This window comes from Pleurodeles waltl, chromosome 3_1 (assembly GCF_031143425.1).
Source record: "Pleurodeles waltl isolate 20211129_DDA chromosome 3_1, aPleWal1.hap1.20221129, whole genome shotgun sequence".
Lineage (NCBI taxonomy): Eukaryota > Metazoa > Chordata > Amphibia > Caudata > Salamandridae > Pleurodeles > Pleurodeles waltl.
The window spans coordinates 578,419,100-578,436,039 of record NC_090440.1 but is presented as its reverse complement, the minus strand read 5'-3'; the positions used below and the strand labels follow the sequence as shown (position 1 = coordinate 578,436,039).

General features: G+C 43.9%; 1 protein-coding gene across 1 annotated transcript in view; it reads left to right on the top strand.

Annotated features, from left to right (window-relative positions):
• Positions 1 to 16,940, top strand: part of KCNQ1 (potassium voltage-gated channel subfamily Q member 1) — a 743,603-nt gene that overhangs the window by 447,512 nt on the left and 279,151 nt on the right. Inside the window, exons 7-8 of the mRNA XM_069223021.1 lie at positions 8,306 to 8,416; positions 10,599 to 10,694. Of these exons, the coding sequence (XP_069079122.1) occupies positions 8,306 to 8,416; positions 10,599 to 10,694 (207 nt within the window). The remainder of the gene's footprint in view (positions 1 to 8,305; positions 8,417 to 10,598; positions 10,695 to 16,940) is intronic.

The window sequence follows — 16,940 nt, the reverse complement described above, 5'->3', positions numbered from 1 at the left end:
GGTTGGGTCTGGGGTTGCGTTGAAGTCGCCACCTAGTATAGTACATCCAGGGGGTAGGTCGGAAAGGAGTGTGGTGAGTGCTTGGAGTGTTTTGTTGATCAAGGACGGGGGGGTGTAGACACTGATTATTTTGATTGTGGCTCCTTCAATTTTGCCGGTGAGGGCTATGTTTCGACCTTGTTTGTCTCTCCGCACCTGGATGTGTGTCATGGGGAACGTGCGGCGTAATAATATAGCTACCCCTCGTGATCCGCGTGTAAATCCTGCATGATACGCTCTGTCAAACCCGCGGCGGGCCAGAAAGGGACAGTTATCACCTAGCAGGTGCGTTTCTTGCAGCATAAGTATTTCTGGTCAATATCTCTATATATATGAGAATATTGCGGTGCGTTTGATTTTGTCAAGGAGACTGTTAACATTCCATGAAATAATCTGTGTCTGACTCATGGTGGATGGGTGGCTTTGAGTAGGGTTTCACAATGGATGTCTTTGTTTTTAGTTATGGAGACATGCATTTCTGGGGAGCCTACTTCTTGATTTCCCTTTAGATGATCTTGCAGCCCAATTGTGTCAACAGTATTTTTAAATCCCTTGCTTTGTATGTTAACTAACAAATATAAACATGAACATTGCATTAGCGGAACCGGCTGAACAATGGCCTTGGAAACTAGGTCTGAACCCCCTTTGCCCCCCAACTCCCTCCCCTCCCCATATTTCCCCCCCAGAAGCATCCGTCGCCCATATATATATGACACATCACTTCTACAACTGGTGAGGTGGTTTTCAACTGGTGGGTTGTGGCAATGGTGGTGGTGGACCCATCCATAATGTCGGATCATCGAAGAGTGCATAATGATTAGTTAGTAGGTGTTCAAGTTAAGCCTTGATTTCATTCATCGGTTCATCCCCCCCCCGAGCAATTTTCGGTCTGTGGGTTGATAGAGTCGGGTTGCGGGATAAGTCAGTGTCTTCAGGTGTGTCCCGTTGTGATCGGGTGGCATCCTCCAGACTCTGGTTTTCCGGAGTGTTTACAGAGTTTTCGGGTGACCGTGATTCCCTCGGTCCTGGTCGGCGGGTCCCCAAAGGGGAGCTCGAGCGAGATCCATGTCTGTCCTTTCGTCGCTGCGAGTGCCGGCGTCGGCCGGGTGGTCGCCCTTTTTAGCATTGTTTTGGGCGGCGGCCGTCGTCCTGGTTTGTCTATATTCAGTGGGATCTCTTCTGTCAACCATGTCCAGGCTGTGTCTGGTTGTTCAAAGAAGTGTGTCTTAATATTGTAGATCACCCGGAGTCTCGCTGGAAACAGGAGGCGGTATTGGATATCCATAGATCTTAGTTTTTGTTTTACTTCAATGAATGATCGGCATTGTTGTTGGACTTCATATGTGTAGTCTGGGAAAAGGAGGACTTTTGTCCCATTATAGAGAAGGTCTTGCAACACCATATCTCTGTTTTTAAAATTAAAGAGGCAGATTATTACCACTCGGGGTGGAGACCTGGGCGGAGGTCTGGCCCTCAGCGATCTGTGGGCCCTTTCAAACATGAACCATGGTGTGAGGTGGCCTGTGGGTACCCAGGTTCTGAACCATTCCTCCAGGTGGGTGGCCAGGGATGATTCTGCGGTGGTTTCAGGGAGCCCTACCATGCGGACGTTATTGCGTCTAGATCTGTTCTCGGCATCTTCGGCTCTCCTGTGTAGCTCCGATGTGCGCATAGTTAGCAATGAGACCTGGGCTTTGATAGCAGCTATCTCATCCTCTGCTGTGGAGATTCTGGATTCGGCTTCTGTGATTCGGGCCGTGGCGTTACAAAGCTCTTGTCGGACCAGGGCGACATCCACCCTAACCTCTCCGATCTTGGATTCGACTGCCACTTGGGAGGCTTGGATCGCCTGAAGGATCGCCGCCAGGTCGCCAGATGTTTTCTGTGGTTCTCCGCCTTCGTTTGGGGTCGGGTCTTCCCACCGGGGGCCTGTCGCACCTGTAGTAAACTGGTCTATGCAAGTTTGTGCCGTTGCCTGTTTGGCTGATTTGTCTTTGCCCATGGTGTTTGGTGTTGGCTTTGAGTTCACAGGGGCCGCAATGGTTAACCAGTCATGTGTTTTGATGAAGTGTCTTGTTTTATTTGAAGGCCAAGCGGTAGTCTCTTGTGGATTCGGTACTTGTCCGCTGTGTCCCTCTACGTAGTCTGGATCAGATAGACAGGTTCAGAGCTTTAGAAAGTTATAGTGTTTTAGTGTCTAGATTATTCTCTATCCTTATTGTTATTCGGGTCAACTTTCAGTTCTGTGGTATTTAGATTTATTTCCAAAAGTGATCTTGGGTCTAGTCTCTCCTGTATTTGAGGGGGACCGTGAGGCCAGAGCGAGAAGAGAAGAGATTCGCAGGAGGAGGAAAAGAGGCGAGGAGGGTCTGCCCCCCGGGTATGCAGTGCAATGATTTTGGTGTTGGGTCTTCCTCCCGGTGAGAGAGCAAACGGGGGGAGAGAATGAGAGGTGCAGATGTCTCCTCACCTTGTGGCTTTGGTTCCACGCCCTATTTTCCACGCGTTTGCAGCATTTTATGGCCTTCTTCCCATCCCATGCTGCCCTTCTAGGTGACTCTCCGTGATGACCCGGCCGTCCTCTCATCTTAGGTGGCCTGGGGATTCTCTTTTCTTTATTTATGGGGTGGGGGGGCCTCCAGTCCAACCGCCGCCCTGTTTCTCAGTGCTTGGGCCTTATGATGGATCACTGAGCCCCGACTGCAAGGGGGATATGTGAGGCCGCTGGCCCGGTCTCGCGCAAGGGCGCCGTTCCTAACAAATCCTGTTTTATCCCAGCGCTTCGGACCACAGCGGCGGCTCACCTTTCAGGGTCTTTAGCAAAGCTGAATGATCTTGTCCGGTTTGGTCGCTCTCTCTGCGTTCCACCATCGGGTGCCGTCTCCAAGCCGCCGGGGCACCACACGGTCCCAGTCACGATCCCGGGCCGGAGACCGCACCCCGCTGGATGCCGCTTCTCCGCCCGGTTCCGGGTTTCCCCGCTGCCGGGGAGCCGACCGGCCCTGGTCCCAATCCCGGGTCGGGGGGTATTTAGTCTTTTCCCCAGTCTCTGCCGGCAGCAGAGTGATGCCAATAGGGGGAAGGGGGGGACAGTGGGCCGCACAGCCGTCGATCCCCGGTCCGGGGCCCCCTCATGGTCGACCCCGGGCACTGCACCCCAGATCACTGGGAACACACCCCAGCGCCGGGGACCCACCGCCAGGCACCCAGGCGCTCCGGGCCGCCGCCGATCGCCCGCTCTGGGTATCCCGTCTCCCAGCCCTATTCTCTTGGTCTGTGGTTTGTGGCGATTCCGGCCAGATTGTTCAATATCTGGGCTGTGGAGGGTCGGATAGTTCTCCACTTGCGTGGGGGTGAGACAGAGGGACCCTCAGGGAGCGATCACAGCCCGATGAGATCGGATGACCTTTCCCTACTTGAGGCAGATGACGGAGGGGTCCGGAGCACTACTAAAGTGCGACCGCCATCTTGACGCCTTGGCCACGCCCCTAAAACTCGGGTAACCTTAACATCCTCCTACATCCCATCGAAGCCCAAGAGACACCATGGGAAAAGATAGGAATTTATATTTTGGGACCAGTACAGAATACATAGGGAAAGACTAAATTTGCTACAGTAGTAGTAGATCCCTTCTCCAAGTGGCCAGAGATGACGGTTAAGGATGTAGCAGATTCTAAAGTGATAATAGAATTGTTTCAAGACTTTTTTTTATAGGGAAGGGTTACCCAAAACTATTACCAGTGACAATGATGGTCAATTCGTATCTCATGGGTTCAATGAATTTGCAAAGAATTTAGGTATTACTCACAAACTACATCTGTTTATCATCCTGAAGGGAATGGTTCCTTAGAACTCTTTAATCCAATGATCAAAGGAATCATAGAGCTGTCCAATAGTAACAATCTTATTTGGGACAAAGAAATTAAGAAAACAGTGTGGGGATATAGGATCACAGAATGTAGTTCATCAGGGCAAGTGCCTTTACATCTCATAAGGGGAAGAGGTCTGTGGTTTTTAAGACCATTTGGGATGGTTAACTTAAATGAAGGAAATGACAGTACCAGTGGAGTTGGTAAGGAACAAGTTAAATGAGAGCAAGGCAGCGTGGAAGTCCAGATATTACAAACAAAAAGATTTGAGCTCCTTGTGGGTGATTTAGTGAGAGAAAACAAAGGAAATTTGGTAAGGAAAGGAAAAAACTGAACGTTTGCAAGTAAATAAGATTTTATGCAATGTTGCCTTACTAAGCGATGGTAAGGTTTGGCATGACAGTAGAATGGCTTTATGTAAGGGTAAAGCCAACTACAAAATGACTTTGTACAAGAGTACATATATTTGTAATAAGTTTGATTGGTTAAATGAAGGTGTGGGGAGTGAAGAGGCAAATGGATAGCCCGAATGTTACTAGGGGACAGTCTAAAAAAATCTCAGGAGAATGTTACTGAAAAAAAAAGTCTCACTAGATGCTCCTAATGTCAATACCAGAATTGCTCTGGCTCCAATCATCAAAATGAACAACAACAAGGAAGTGTTAACTAGGTCAGGGAGGAGAGTTGATAAACCCTCCTACTTCCATGATTTTATGAAATAGGTACGTTTTCTGACACAATTATATATGTTTACTATTGTATTATCTTTAATCAGGGAGATGAACTGCTAAATATTCCTATTGTGTGATTTTGTGGAATAGATGCGTTTTCTTACACAATATATTTATTTACTAATGTATCTTTTTAATTTCTAGTTATATGCATTTCTTGTTTTAGGTGCATCCTTTTCCCTTATATTACTAGAAAGTAGATTTATTTTTTGCTAAGGGAAGGCCGTGTGTTGTGTTCTAAATATTACTTGTATTCATTTTTAGGGTCGAGCCTGCGTTGCATGCGCTCGCGCATGCATTTCGCAGGGAGACTCTTTTGTATTTAGAAAAGGGCTCGGAGCCCTGTCAACTTCATGTCCGTGTTTTTTATTGGTTGGTGGGCTTCCCTAATAAAATCTGCTTGCTTTCATTAGTCGAAGCCACCATATGTCAGTCCTTTTCCGGTGGCTAGCCCTCCTCGAGCGCAGTGACCAAGTACAGAAAACATGCGAGGCTTGCTGTTTTCCATCGGGCTAGTGGACTTTTTTTTCTCTAATTTACGAGCCCGATCTCGCTTGGCAGAAGTCGAGCGCTTTACATACTTGATTTCACTTTTTCGGGTTACATACATAAATGCACTTTTGCCTGATAGGTGAAAAGTCGGGTTAGGAGTTTACAACGCGATCAGCTATAACATGAGCAAACGCGAGACCCGATGCATTGTAAATGCTTGTTTTGGAGTGTTGTTACAGCGTTCCTGTATTAGCGCTTGAGTGTGCCCAGGATTCCAGACCCAGTCCTCGACAGTTTGTAGTTGAGGCTGGTGGGCGGAGAGAGGGGGTAGGTGGTACTGAACACACCGCCTGTACAGGGCTTGATCTACAGGGAAAAAATAAATTGTGGTTGAATAAAACAGATGTAGTCTGGTCGCCTAATTCAAAACCTAGAAACGAGCCTGCTCATAGGTTAAGAAAGCATTTACTTTCTGAACCTCATAAAACCCCAGGAGTTTATGATTAAGGTGTGATTGAAAACCTCCCACAGTGTGACCTTCTCTCACTATAGTAGTGTAGTCACAGTTCAGTTGTGGGTAAGGGAGAAGGGCTCGTAGCACTGTATCGTTTATATAAATATATTTGTAAAGACGCCTTGGTAGTGATTCAGTTGATATGTTCATGTGTATGCCCGAGGACGCCACGTTGACAAACAACATTTTTGGAACGGACCGCAACTGCAACGGGGTTACTTTATGGCTAAATTTACTTTTGTGAATTGGGCCCAACGAATCTAAGTTGAACTTGTACACAGCCAGTGGCTATCATGGAAATCATGTATGTATGCAGCCCTCCAGTGCTTAGTTTGTAAATAAAAAGGTGCGGGTACCCAAAGCCCTCCCCATAAACACGCGGCTGCTGCAATTAAATGTGCGAACACAGAGTACTGAGGCGGCGTAATCCTGAAGCCATCTAGGGCCTCACCCTGCCCCTTCAGCTCACTCTTGCAGCTTTGTACGTTCTCCCTTTGTGACGCTTTTTCGTTTTTTCCCTTCCTCCGTCTTTCTCATGTGTCTTTTGCTCGCAGCAAATGCTTGAGGCAGAAGAATAAGCCCCGGCTCGCAAAAATAAGTGCTGGCGCTCAGCACCGGAAACAACAAGCACAAATTAAGCACTGCAGCCCTCCTGACTTTTCTCCGAGCACTCCTGTTCTACAATAATTTTTACTTTTCTGGCACTTTCGTTCTGAATTAAAACATTCATCTTTTCATTTGCAATTATTCCTCACTCTCTTTTTGAAGATTATTATTTTGGTTGTGGTGCTAATGAGCTGAGAGACATGTAAACTTAGTTTTGATCACCCAGTTCTCCAACAATTCAATGCTGCCCCATTCCCATCCTGTAGACACAGTTCAATTATCTTATGAGTAGAGCCTTTACAAATTACGTTTTTACTGCAAACTCCCAAGTATCAGGGCATGTGGCCCAGTGCAAATTGCATATGTTCTAGTGCAAATTGCCTAGCTTATGCTGTTTGCCCACAAACCTTTAGCAGGTAACTCCCATTAAGGTTGTTGACAAATAGTGCAAAATTCCAGTGCACTACAGATCACTCTAATTTCTACACACTGGAAAGACAGTGTGCAAATTAAGGAGCGTAAATCATAGCTTTCCACCTTTTCTGCCAACAAGATTTTTGCCAAGTTTTTCCTTCCAAAGGCCTATGAACAAATGTTACACCAAGGACAATTTTCAGATGTGCAATTATCACATAGGACAATCCTGCTTGACGTTTTATGACCTTGGAACGATGAAAGATCAAATGTGGCTTCAAATGTGGTTACCTTAGTTCCCAAAGGAGACTGAGGTCTTACTCAGTACAAAAAATATAGCTCAACTGCAGGCACTAAATTTAAACCATCGATTCATAATGCATTAATCAACTTGTAATAAAATGAATAAAATCATGGGCTATCAAATAGATGTTTTATTATTTCAAGACAATCAAAGTCGTATACAAAATGTATAGATATATAGAGATATACACAGTGAAATCCATCAACAGTGAGGAAGGAAACATGGATTTCTATAAATAGAAATCTCAATACTGATCCTACAATATAAACGAGCATAGACTAAAAGTGTACTGATAGGACTTGTGTCATAATGAAAATCAAACTAACTTAGCATTTTACAGAATGAAGATGAAACCGTCATAAGGAGTTGATGTTTCGTGGTCCTCCGCTGTGTCTTATGGGGCCATCATCAGTACAGGTGTGAAGTTGTTTCTCAATGTAGTGGAAAGGCAACTTTGTACCACCATATAAAGTACAGAGAACCAGCTACATGGTCTAGCTTGGGTTGATCTACTCTCCTCCAGGCTCTGTAGCCAGACAACAGTTATGGATGCAATTATTGCCAAGAGTTGGCATGGTGAATAATCTGCCATTGAAATATACTGCTGGGTCTTGCTACTTCAAGAGATCCATGTGAATGAAGTGCACGGGAGCCTTGGTGGTTCATGTATGCTACTGCACCTCTGCAACCATCGTCATAATATGGATAAAGGTATGATACTTACTGAAGAGAGACTGATAACTCTATGTTTTTGATTTATGATTTAATCAATTAATTTCAGTTGAATTTGCACACTACTATACCAGCTTTGAGGCGCAACCTATTAGTTCACATTTGGTGGTGGTCCCGGAAGTCACTGTTGAGGGGATCGAAAGGTCGATTCTTTGACAATTTTGTCTTATTTCTGTAAATTGCTAAGTTGACTTTATGGTCAATATGGTTCTCATTATCTGTTATATATGAAATTATTCTTTATAACTGTAAAGTACTATAGTTTTTGTTGTATTCGCTGTTGTATAACTGCATTAACTCAATGACATCTCTTATAAGACATATAGAGAGCGGATATTTGCTGTTGCACTACAGGCTGCTGCAGTCAGTAATTACTCCATATTAGGTATGATAATTCATCCAGAAGAATTGTTTTCTTTTGTGTATAAAATTACAAAAATGCAAATATAATTTCAGGACTAGATGAACTATTCACACCTGACCCGGGGCAACCTAAGATCTCTGTGGGTGTGCTTTGATGTTTAGGATATCATCAATGTGATACAAATGCAACAGTGTATTCGTGTATTTGAATTTTCTACTAAATATGTCTGTATTTTTGTAGGTAACTGTTACTACGATTGGATACGGAGACAAAGTACCGCAAACGTGGATAGGAAAGACTATTGCTTCTTGTTTTTCCGTTTTTGCAATCTCTTTTTTTGCCCTTCCTGCGGTAAGCCGGATTTCGATCATTTTTATTAATTCACCCTTCTGTTAGGAAATGCGTGAAAGATTTGAAAAATCTTTACTCAACAATACTCGTTATCCTAATTTAGTATTTGTGAAATGTTACATGAAAGGCAATGTATTCAATTATTTTTACAGTATACTTTAGTCTTCTAATCCTCCAATACTGCAAACTTGTATAAACACATTCATGTGCAAATATTTTTCTTTTCGATAATTAGAAATGTGAACCATGGTGGTAGTCCACTGTAGCTGATACGAATGGGCGCAGGAAGTAGTTTGATCCTGGTCATGGAGTGCCTGGGACAGCATGGTGCGGTGAACATGTGGTTGTGGCAGTGCTGTGATTTATTAGTGTTGTGTTTCGTGTGGCTGTTGTATGTGGTAGAGTGATACTGGAAGGTAGTGCTAGGTCACTCATGGGAAATAGTGTGATGTGGCGGTAAAGTGATGAAGGTTTTTTGTTTAGCATTGAGTGGTAGCTTCTGGCAAAGGCTGGTAATGCCATAATGGAGAGAGGTGAAATTGTGGTGCGAGGTTGTTGCACTGCTGTGTGATGTTATAGCAGGTAGGGTGGAAATGCAGTGATGAGGATGGCAGTGGTTGAGTAGCTTTGCAGTGATGGAAGATGGTACTCTGGTGTAGTTAAGCATGTGTGATGCTGTGGTGTGGGTATGCAGTCCCGAGGAGTGTTGTTGCGCTTAGTGCTGAATTTTGTTACAGATATTCTAGAGGTAGGTAGGGTCGTGGTGTGGTGACTAGAATTCAATAATGGTGGCCGGGGAATGTGTGGTCCATTGGTAAGGCCCAACTGTTACGATTGTGGCATGATTTGGTACTTGAGTATGTATGCAACAGTGTGCTGGTAGGTGGTGTTTATACAGTGCTTATGTTTGTTTATAATGGCCTTCTGGGTGACAGGAACTTGGTATAGAGATGACAGTGATGTAATTTGAGGTGGTAGTGCCATAATGTGGTACGGTAGTGTTTCTGTTGTTTTGGGTCTTTTGGTGGTGGTGCTGAGAGTTGATAGCCTAGGGGTGCTGGAGGTTAACAGAGAGGCATGTTGATCATGGCTAGCAGTGAGGTCCTGGAGGGTGAAAAGGTGGACTAGCATAGTAACATTTGTTTGTAGTAATGGTAGTGCAATACTGCTGGCATTAATTCAGTGATGGTTGTAGTAAAGACATTAAGAAGAGTGCAGTACAATGTGCAATATGTGGAGATGGTTGCACAATGGACATTGTTATTGTGGTAGTATGAGATGACAGTACAGAAGTAATAGCAGTAGTGTTATGAATCGCAATGCACTGATAATGGTGTCCATACCATTGTGAGACTCAGTAGTATGGTGTTGCTAGTGCGCTGCTGTGAGTTGATAGCATTTTGGTTTATGGTGTGTATGTGATGCTGTTTGTAGTAAAGCAGTTCTGACAGTTCTAGTGAGTTGCTGGAAAGTTGTTGTATAGTGGTAGGGAATGATAATATGATACTTTGTGCAGATAATGCCGTGCTGGGGTCGTGCAAGCCTTAAGTGTAGTGTTAAGCTTCGAACAGCAGTATATTGCTGGGGGACTGACTGGTGTGGTGCTTGACAGCTGTAGTACCAAGGTTAACAGCTGTGGTGTGGTATTTAACGGTTGTTTTGTGGCACTGGGAGAGTGTTCAGTTTTGGGGGTGGTATCGCAGTGTTGCATCTGGTATTACTGCAAAGTGTGGGATGCTAGAGGACATGATGGTGGGCCGCAGCGCTGTGGTGCTAGTTTGGTAGCAGATTCTGGTTTCCACGTATCCCTGTGCTGCGAGGTTGTTTGCTTTGAGGGAAATGTATATACTTTGATATGGAATAGCAGTGGAGTGTTCAAGTGGTTGTGTGATAAAGTGGATGTTAGAGCAGCTCTGTGGAGGCTAGTGGCATGAGAGTGGTACTGCAACTAGGGTTTTTCAAGTTAGTAGTGTGGCCAGTAGTGGTACTCCGGTGGTGGCAGTGTGGTGGGTGATAATCAGAATGCTTGGAAATAATAGTGGGGTGGTAGTGCACTAACTGTTGCCCGGGACACATCTAGTGCCAATTTCTTTGTTGTAGTAATGGTGCAAATATAATATTTAGCAATATAACTGTAGTCAAACATCAGTTCAAAAACTATCTGTTTTTTTTTCTTTTAAAGGGAATCCTTGGCTCCGGCTTTGCCCTCAAAGTACAGCAGAAGCAAAGACAAAAGCATTTCAACCGCCAAATTCCTGCTGCTGCATCCCTTATTCAGGTATGCAGTCAAATACTTTTCCATTATTTACTTGGTTCTATCTTTCTGTTTACAGTAATGTTTGTTACATCCCATGCAGTTTTCTAGTTTATGGGAATCTTGCAGGACTTTCTCAGGCTTTTTTCATTTTTGAAAAGGTATCAGACAATATGCAAAGAATACTTGGCATGCCAAATTCAGGACACTTCCTGTGCTACTTGCTGAAGTGTCTCTCTTCTCATAATGTAATGAAATATAACACAGTATGACAAGTGAAATGTGCGTATTAACTGGAAAAAAAAATTACATTCCTTGCAATGTACTAGTCCGCATTTGCAACAGACTGACTGTGACCTAGCCAAGTATGCAATAGAATTGTTCGAAGCCGCAGTCTTTGTAGAGCAAAATCAGTAAATACCTTGGCCAACACTATGTAAAGGAGCAGTATGTCCCTCCCAGCACGAGGTGTAGCTAGCACCAGGTGAGTGCTTCTACAACTTTATGGAAGGTTCTGCTGTAAAGAGAAGGATTATGTACCTGTTACTGCTGGCAAGCCAATATTTGCCTAGTCCCTTCCATATGCAAATCGGATCCCAGTTTGGATCTGCTTATCCCAAATCAGCGTTTTATAACCAATGGTGAGAGGGAATACATTACCAACAATTACATAATGGTTTTGCTATTCTTATCTTTGGTGGTGATTGTGAGATACACCAGCAGATCTTTCTTAGCCTCAACAGTTTAAGGGAGGTCTTCTGGATATTTCTACCCCTTCCAGGGATGGTGCTATGGAGGAACTCACTGCACATCGAGCACCGCAGAACCCTAACTCTCGAGTGGAGATATCTATACCATATAAAAATTATCTGTTTGGTGGGGACATAGTTCAGTCTACTTTTTCTTATGTACTCAAGTAGAGAAGAATTCCTATATAGCACATATATCCGCCTTGCCTTGCTTACCCGTCAGATACATTTACCACCTGAATTGGTTGTGATAAATGATCTGCATTGAGTCATCTTTTTATACTCCTTACAACTGAAACGTGCCATTCACTTCAGAACTCGTAACAGTATAAAAGAGAACTTTAGTTCACAACAAGTATTAATGAAAATTGAATCAGTGGTACAGAGTGATGGATGAAATGTGTATTTTGTGTCCCACATGAAATGTTTCTTTGTTCCCCAACCTATCCGGCCAAACTTTAGTACGGTCCTCTCCAAAACATCCTACCTTACTTGGGTCCTGCCCAGAAGGGCGTTGTATCTTCAGTACCAGAAATGTTGCTGTTAACTTAAGGATCTGAAGCTGTGAGGTGGCACCTACTGCACTGATCTTGGTGATGGTAGAAAATAGTAAAATCTGCAGGGGTTGGGCCTTGCGGACCATCACGTGAATAGGTTCTGCTTTTTTGTTAGGTTGGGTAAATGAGAGCTGAAACTGTAGCAATCCACTCGCTAGCAGGATGCTGTCTCCCAACACCTACCATGTCGGGTTGTAAGTGGCTGAACCCCGTGTCAATATTTGCCGTGTGATTGACAGACAGGGGAGTAGCGTTGGGGGGTGGATTTGGGATGTTACACTCCCCTAATAAATGTATTTTTCTATTAAATAGTTGGGTACAAGTGCTGTTAGTCGGGTTTGGGTGTGTCTGTCCGATTTCATCAGGAATGCACACAGACAAAAAAGTGCACACACCGGTAGCGGCTGGCAGCTTTAGGAGGGAGGGGGGCGGGTGGGAAGCACACACACACTCATTCTTTCACACACACACACACGCATGCACACACATCCATTAACAACACTCATAACATTCAAACATGCACACACGCACCAAACATTAATTTTAAAAGAACACACACACTCATTCTTTCACACACATACGCACGCACATCCATTAACACTCATAACATTCAAACATGCATGCATGCACCAAACGTTCATTTTAAAAGATCACACACACACTCATTCTTTCACACACACACACACACACACATGCACGCACATCCATTAACACTCCTAACATTCAAACACGCACGCACGCACCAAACATTCATTTTAAAGGATCACACACACACTCATTCTTTCACACACACACGCACATCCATTAACCACACCCATAACATTCAAACATGCATGCACGCACCAAACGTTCATTTTAAAAGATCACACGCACTCATTCTTTCACACACAAACTCATGCACATCCATTAACAACACTCATTTAAAAAAAAATCTGTTTATTCAACTTTGTGCATAAACATCAATACAATACACTATTAAGAATTTTACAATCCGTCTACACACATTTGTAATCTAGTACGGTGCAATTGCATTGTGATGTGCTGGAATACAACTTAAAACTGTGCAACTGGGGGCTAGGGTCACACCTGAATACCAAAATGTGCGTGTTGATATTGGAATTAAGTATGGGCTACACCTGTCGGAGGGCGGGGGGGAAGGGGTGTTCATCAACTATGTATGTAAGCTGTGGAGCCGTTGACGGGGTGGGGGGGCGGAGGGACGTCCAGCGTCCAAAGTGTAGTGAGCGAGACAAGATAAGGGTTCCATGGGGCCGCTGTCAAGGGAGAGGCACCTTTAAGCACTACGTTGTTTCACTGAGATAGGATATGAAGGTGTCAGGTCTAAATAATTGAAGGGCAGCAGGGGGGTGCGTGACATAGAGATTAAACAGGGAGGTAACTCCCGGGTACTGATTAACTTATGGAGGGTATGTGTCATCCCTGGCTTCTATGCCTACCACAAAAATATCCCAGATTTCGGCACCGCCCTGTATCAGGCCCTTATATTGTAGTTGGCGTAATGTCTGCGCCTCAGCTTGCGAGCGACTATGCAGGTCGCGGAGCCAGGCTGTGTGTGGGGGAGAGTGCAGGGCCTTCCAGTCCATTAACAACACTCATAACATTCAAACATGCACCCACACACCAAACATTAATTTTAAAAGATCACACACACACACACACACACACACACACACACACACACACACACACTTACCTTCAGCCTCGGAGGTCCCAGGAGGGTTGGGACTGCTGCCTTCCCTCATTGGCTGACCTTAGGCAGCCAATGAGGGAAGGCAGCAGTCCCAGCCTTGTCACAGAGTGGGAATGGGGTCAGTGAGACTGAAGACCCCACCTCACTCCGTGACGAAGTGTCACTGATTGACACTCGCCCTGGGCACTTCAGGGCTTATACCTGAAGCGCCCAGGTCGAAGTCAATGGGTGGCGCTTTCCTGATCACCCAGGGGACGGCCTCGAGGCACCTGTGAAGAGCCGAGGAGGTCACGCCCATGACCTCCTCAGCCCAGCAAAGTTAAGCTCAAGCAGCCAGGAGTCTGTGCAATTCGCAGCAAAGTTAAGCTCAGGCAGCCAGGAGTCTGTGCATGTCTGCTCCTGGCTGTCTGAGCTGAAAATGAAGAATGTCTGTCAGGCTGACCTTTGTTCAGCCTGACAGACACTCTTCATGAGGGGCAAAAGGTGGGGGGGTGGCCCCTCCACCCTAACAGATGGGCTGCGCCTGGTACACACACTGTTTTGAAAGTCTTAAAAAATGTTTGTTAGTTTACAAAATACTTTTTCCCTCATTTAGTACCCTACTAATCTGCATTCCTCTTCCTTTCCACTGCCCCTTAAGCCCTTCTCGTGCTCCCTGCTTGTCATATAATGTATTTTAACTTTATATGCCTGTGTGATTGTTGGAAAACCTAAAGGTCACCCCCGAATCTTACTGAATAAGCTGTGCACCTGCTGAAGTGCTGTGAAATCCTAGCTATTATCTCGAACCAAAATAGTGGATCTCGCACCTTAGGCCGATGAACCGACCTCACATTGATTATAGAGGATGTCAATACTGCATGTCATAATCATCACAATAAACATCAATAAACAAGAAATTGGCAATCTGATTTCACTACAATGTCCACACCAGTTTATTAAGAAGAATTGTAAAATGTATTTCCCTATATTAGCAATGCTAAGGTTAATAAAATAATTCTCAAACACAAATGATACATATAAAGAATCATTTAATGGCTGATTAGAACGCCTTATATATCTGAGTTTAATCAAAGCAAGTGAACAAATGAATTAAAGAGTTATAACACAACTTAATAGCACCAAAATCTGCGACAGCAAGATAACATACATTTAAGCAATAGATCAAAGAACGTCAATACGAATCATGAGCATGTAATGATAAACTCCTTCACTAACCACTAATTAGCATTAACATGTTGGGCTTCATGTAAAAGTTTTAGAAACACAAATTTGGAAAAACATACTAACTTGGGTTATAACAAAACAATATTATTATGCAGCAATTAATTCATGAATTGCAGTGGGTACCTGTAAAACAAAAGACACATATAGCAATACACAATACAATTTATACATTACCCATTAAGTCTATGAATAACATTGGGTTTCACTTCACCAGGGGGACATCATCAATAGGAATGATCTATGAATCCCCCAAGTCTACATGTCTAGAAAACTCACCATTCACTCTAACTCTGAAATATCACTAGAAAGTCTCTTGAAAATCTCGTAAGTCTGCTAATAGCTCTCTCTCTCTCTCTCTTTCTAACATCCAAGAATAAGTGACAGAACATTGTTAACTTTCACAAAACTCATAATTGGTCAGGACATGGGGTGTTGAACATTCAACCAATATAACTACTGTTAGATAACCAAAATTAATTGGTGACTTCATCAACTAATCACAATTATAACAATTTCTTCTTCTCTTCAGTCTCTTCTGTGGCTCCATTGTTCCAACTCATCAGAATTTCAGGTTCAGAAGGAAACTTCTAACTATGTTGCTTCTACTTCCATCCTCGAGGAAGAAACCACACGTTTGTGACATTTTCTAAACATTAGGAAGTCAAACTCTGGCAATTACCTAATAAATCTGACCTTGTGAGGCATAACACAAACTCCATTAGGAGAAGCTAGTCACACGTCTATAAACTATTAAACACATTCTCTTTTGAGTAAGCATTGAGCAATGAAAAGAAACTGCAAAGTTAGCTAAAGTTAGCCTAATTAGAAAACAAAATGGATTATGGGGCCATTTACAAATGTCACCCGTTTTGTTAGCAATCATTAGATAAATCACACATTAGTTCATCAAGATAAATACGGTACTAATCATACATTTTATCAGTAAAATCTCTGCTCCTGCACACCTGTTGACAGTGAGAACTGCAATGTGGCCAATCACCGTGTGGCTGCTTCCTCATGAGGGACCGCTGCGTTGTAGGCTTCCATTTGCCAATTACATTCAATTTGTGAGTGCAGGTCCTGCCATGTGGCAGCTACTGCCAAGGGATGTGATGTTGGCCAGGATACGATGCTGGGACCGAGAGAGCTAGAGCAAGAGTGCAGCAGCAATCAAAGACCCCTGGCAGTAAACTGGAAGGGGTGGGTATTCTTGTGCGCCTCTCCCTGTCGCTGTATGGATATGAAACTGAGAAATGTACTTTCTTTGTTGCTATTTGTTCAGTGTTTTATTTGGGAGTCTGAACTCCTAAAAACTCCAAAGGGAGAGTCAGGTTTGTTTGGTACACTATAAAAGTATTTGAATGTCATACCATAATGGTTCATTGTTTCTGTGGTACTTGCATTCTGTGTTCCACAAGCCTCCTTCCTGAGTAACCTGAAGCACCTTCTTAACAACAGCAAACGTAGTCCTCAAGTGCAGTGTTGTACCCTTGAGGGTTTCAACACCTAGATCTAAACAGCTATAAAATAAAAAGGGGGAGGGGCAATGGAAACCTGTTTTTGGACAGTAGCCTCAAGGGCTTTTTCAGTGAGTTATTGTGGCAGTTAAGTATTAGCTTGTTGATTAGAAATGATTTAATATGTCTGTTTCATAAGCCTGGTAAAAAAGTAAAAAGATGTACGTATATTAGGGTAAGTAGTCCACAGTCTATAGACAGCAAATATTCCTCACCCTCCTGTCTATTTACTTCAGAGTTCCTTAGCATTCCACAGTCTGGAAGACTGTGCAGTTATGGCAAGTGAGAATCCCCCAATTCTTTGCCAGTGTATGGGACCATGGTAGCACCCTGTGGATGTGTGCATAAAATGCATGAGTCTCCCTGTGTATCCTTGGGTCAGATTCATCTGTCAACGCACCTTGTATGGCTGGAGGGAGAGGGAGGAAATGTGCATTTCTCTCTCTGGTTATCCTTGGGTGTCATGCTCTGCTCCCTTCCTTCTCTCTCTTCTCTTTCTGTAGGCTCTC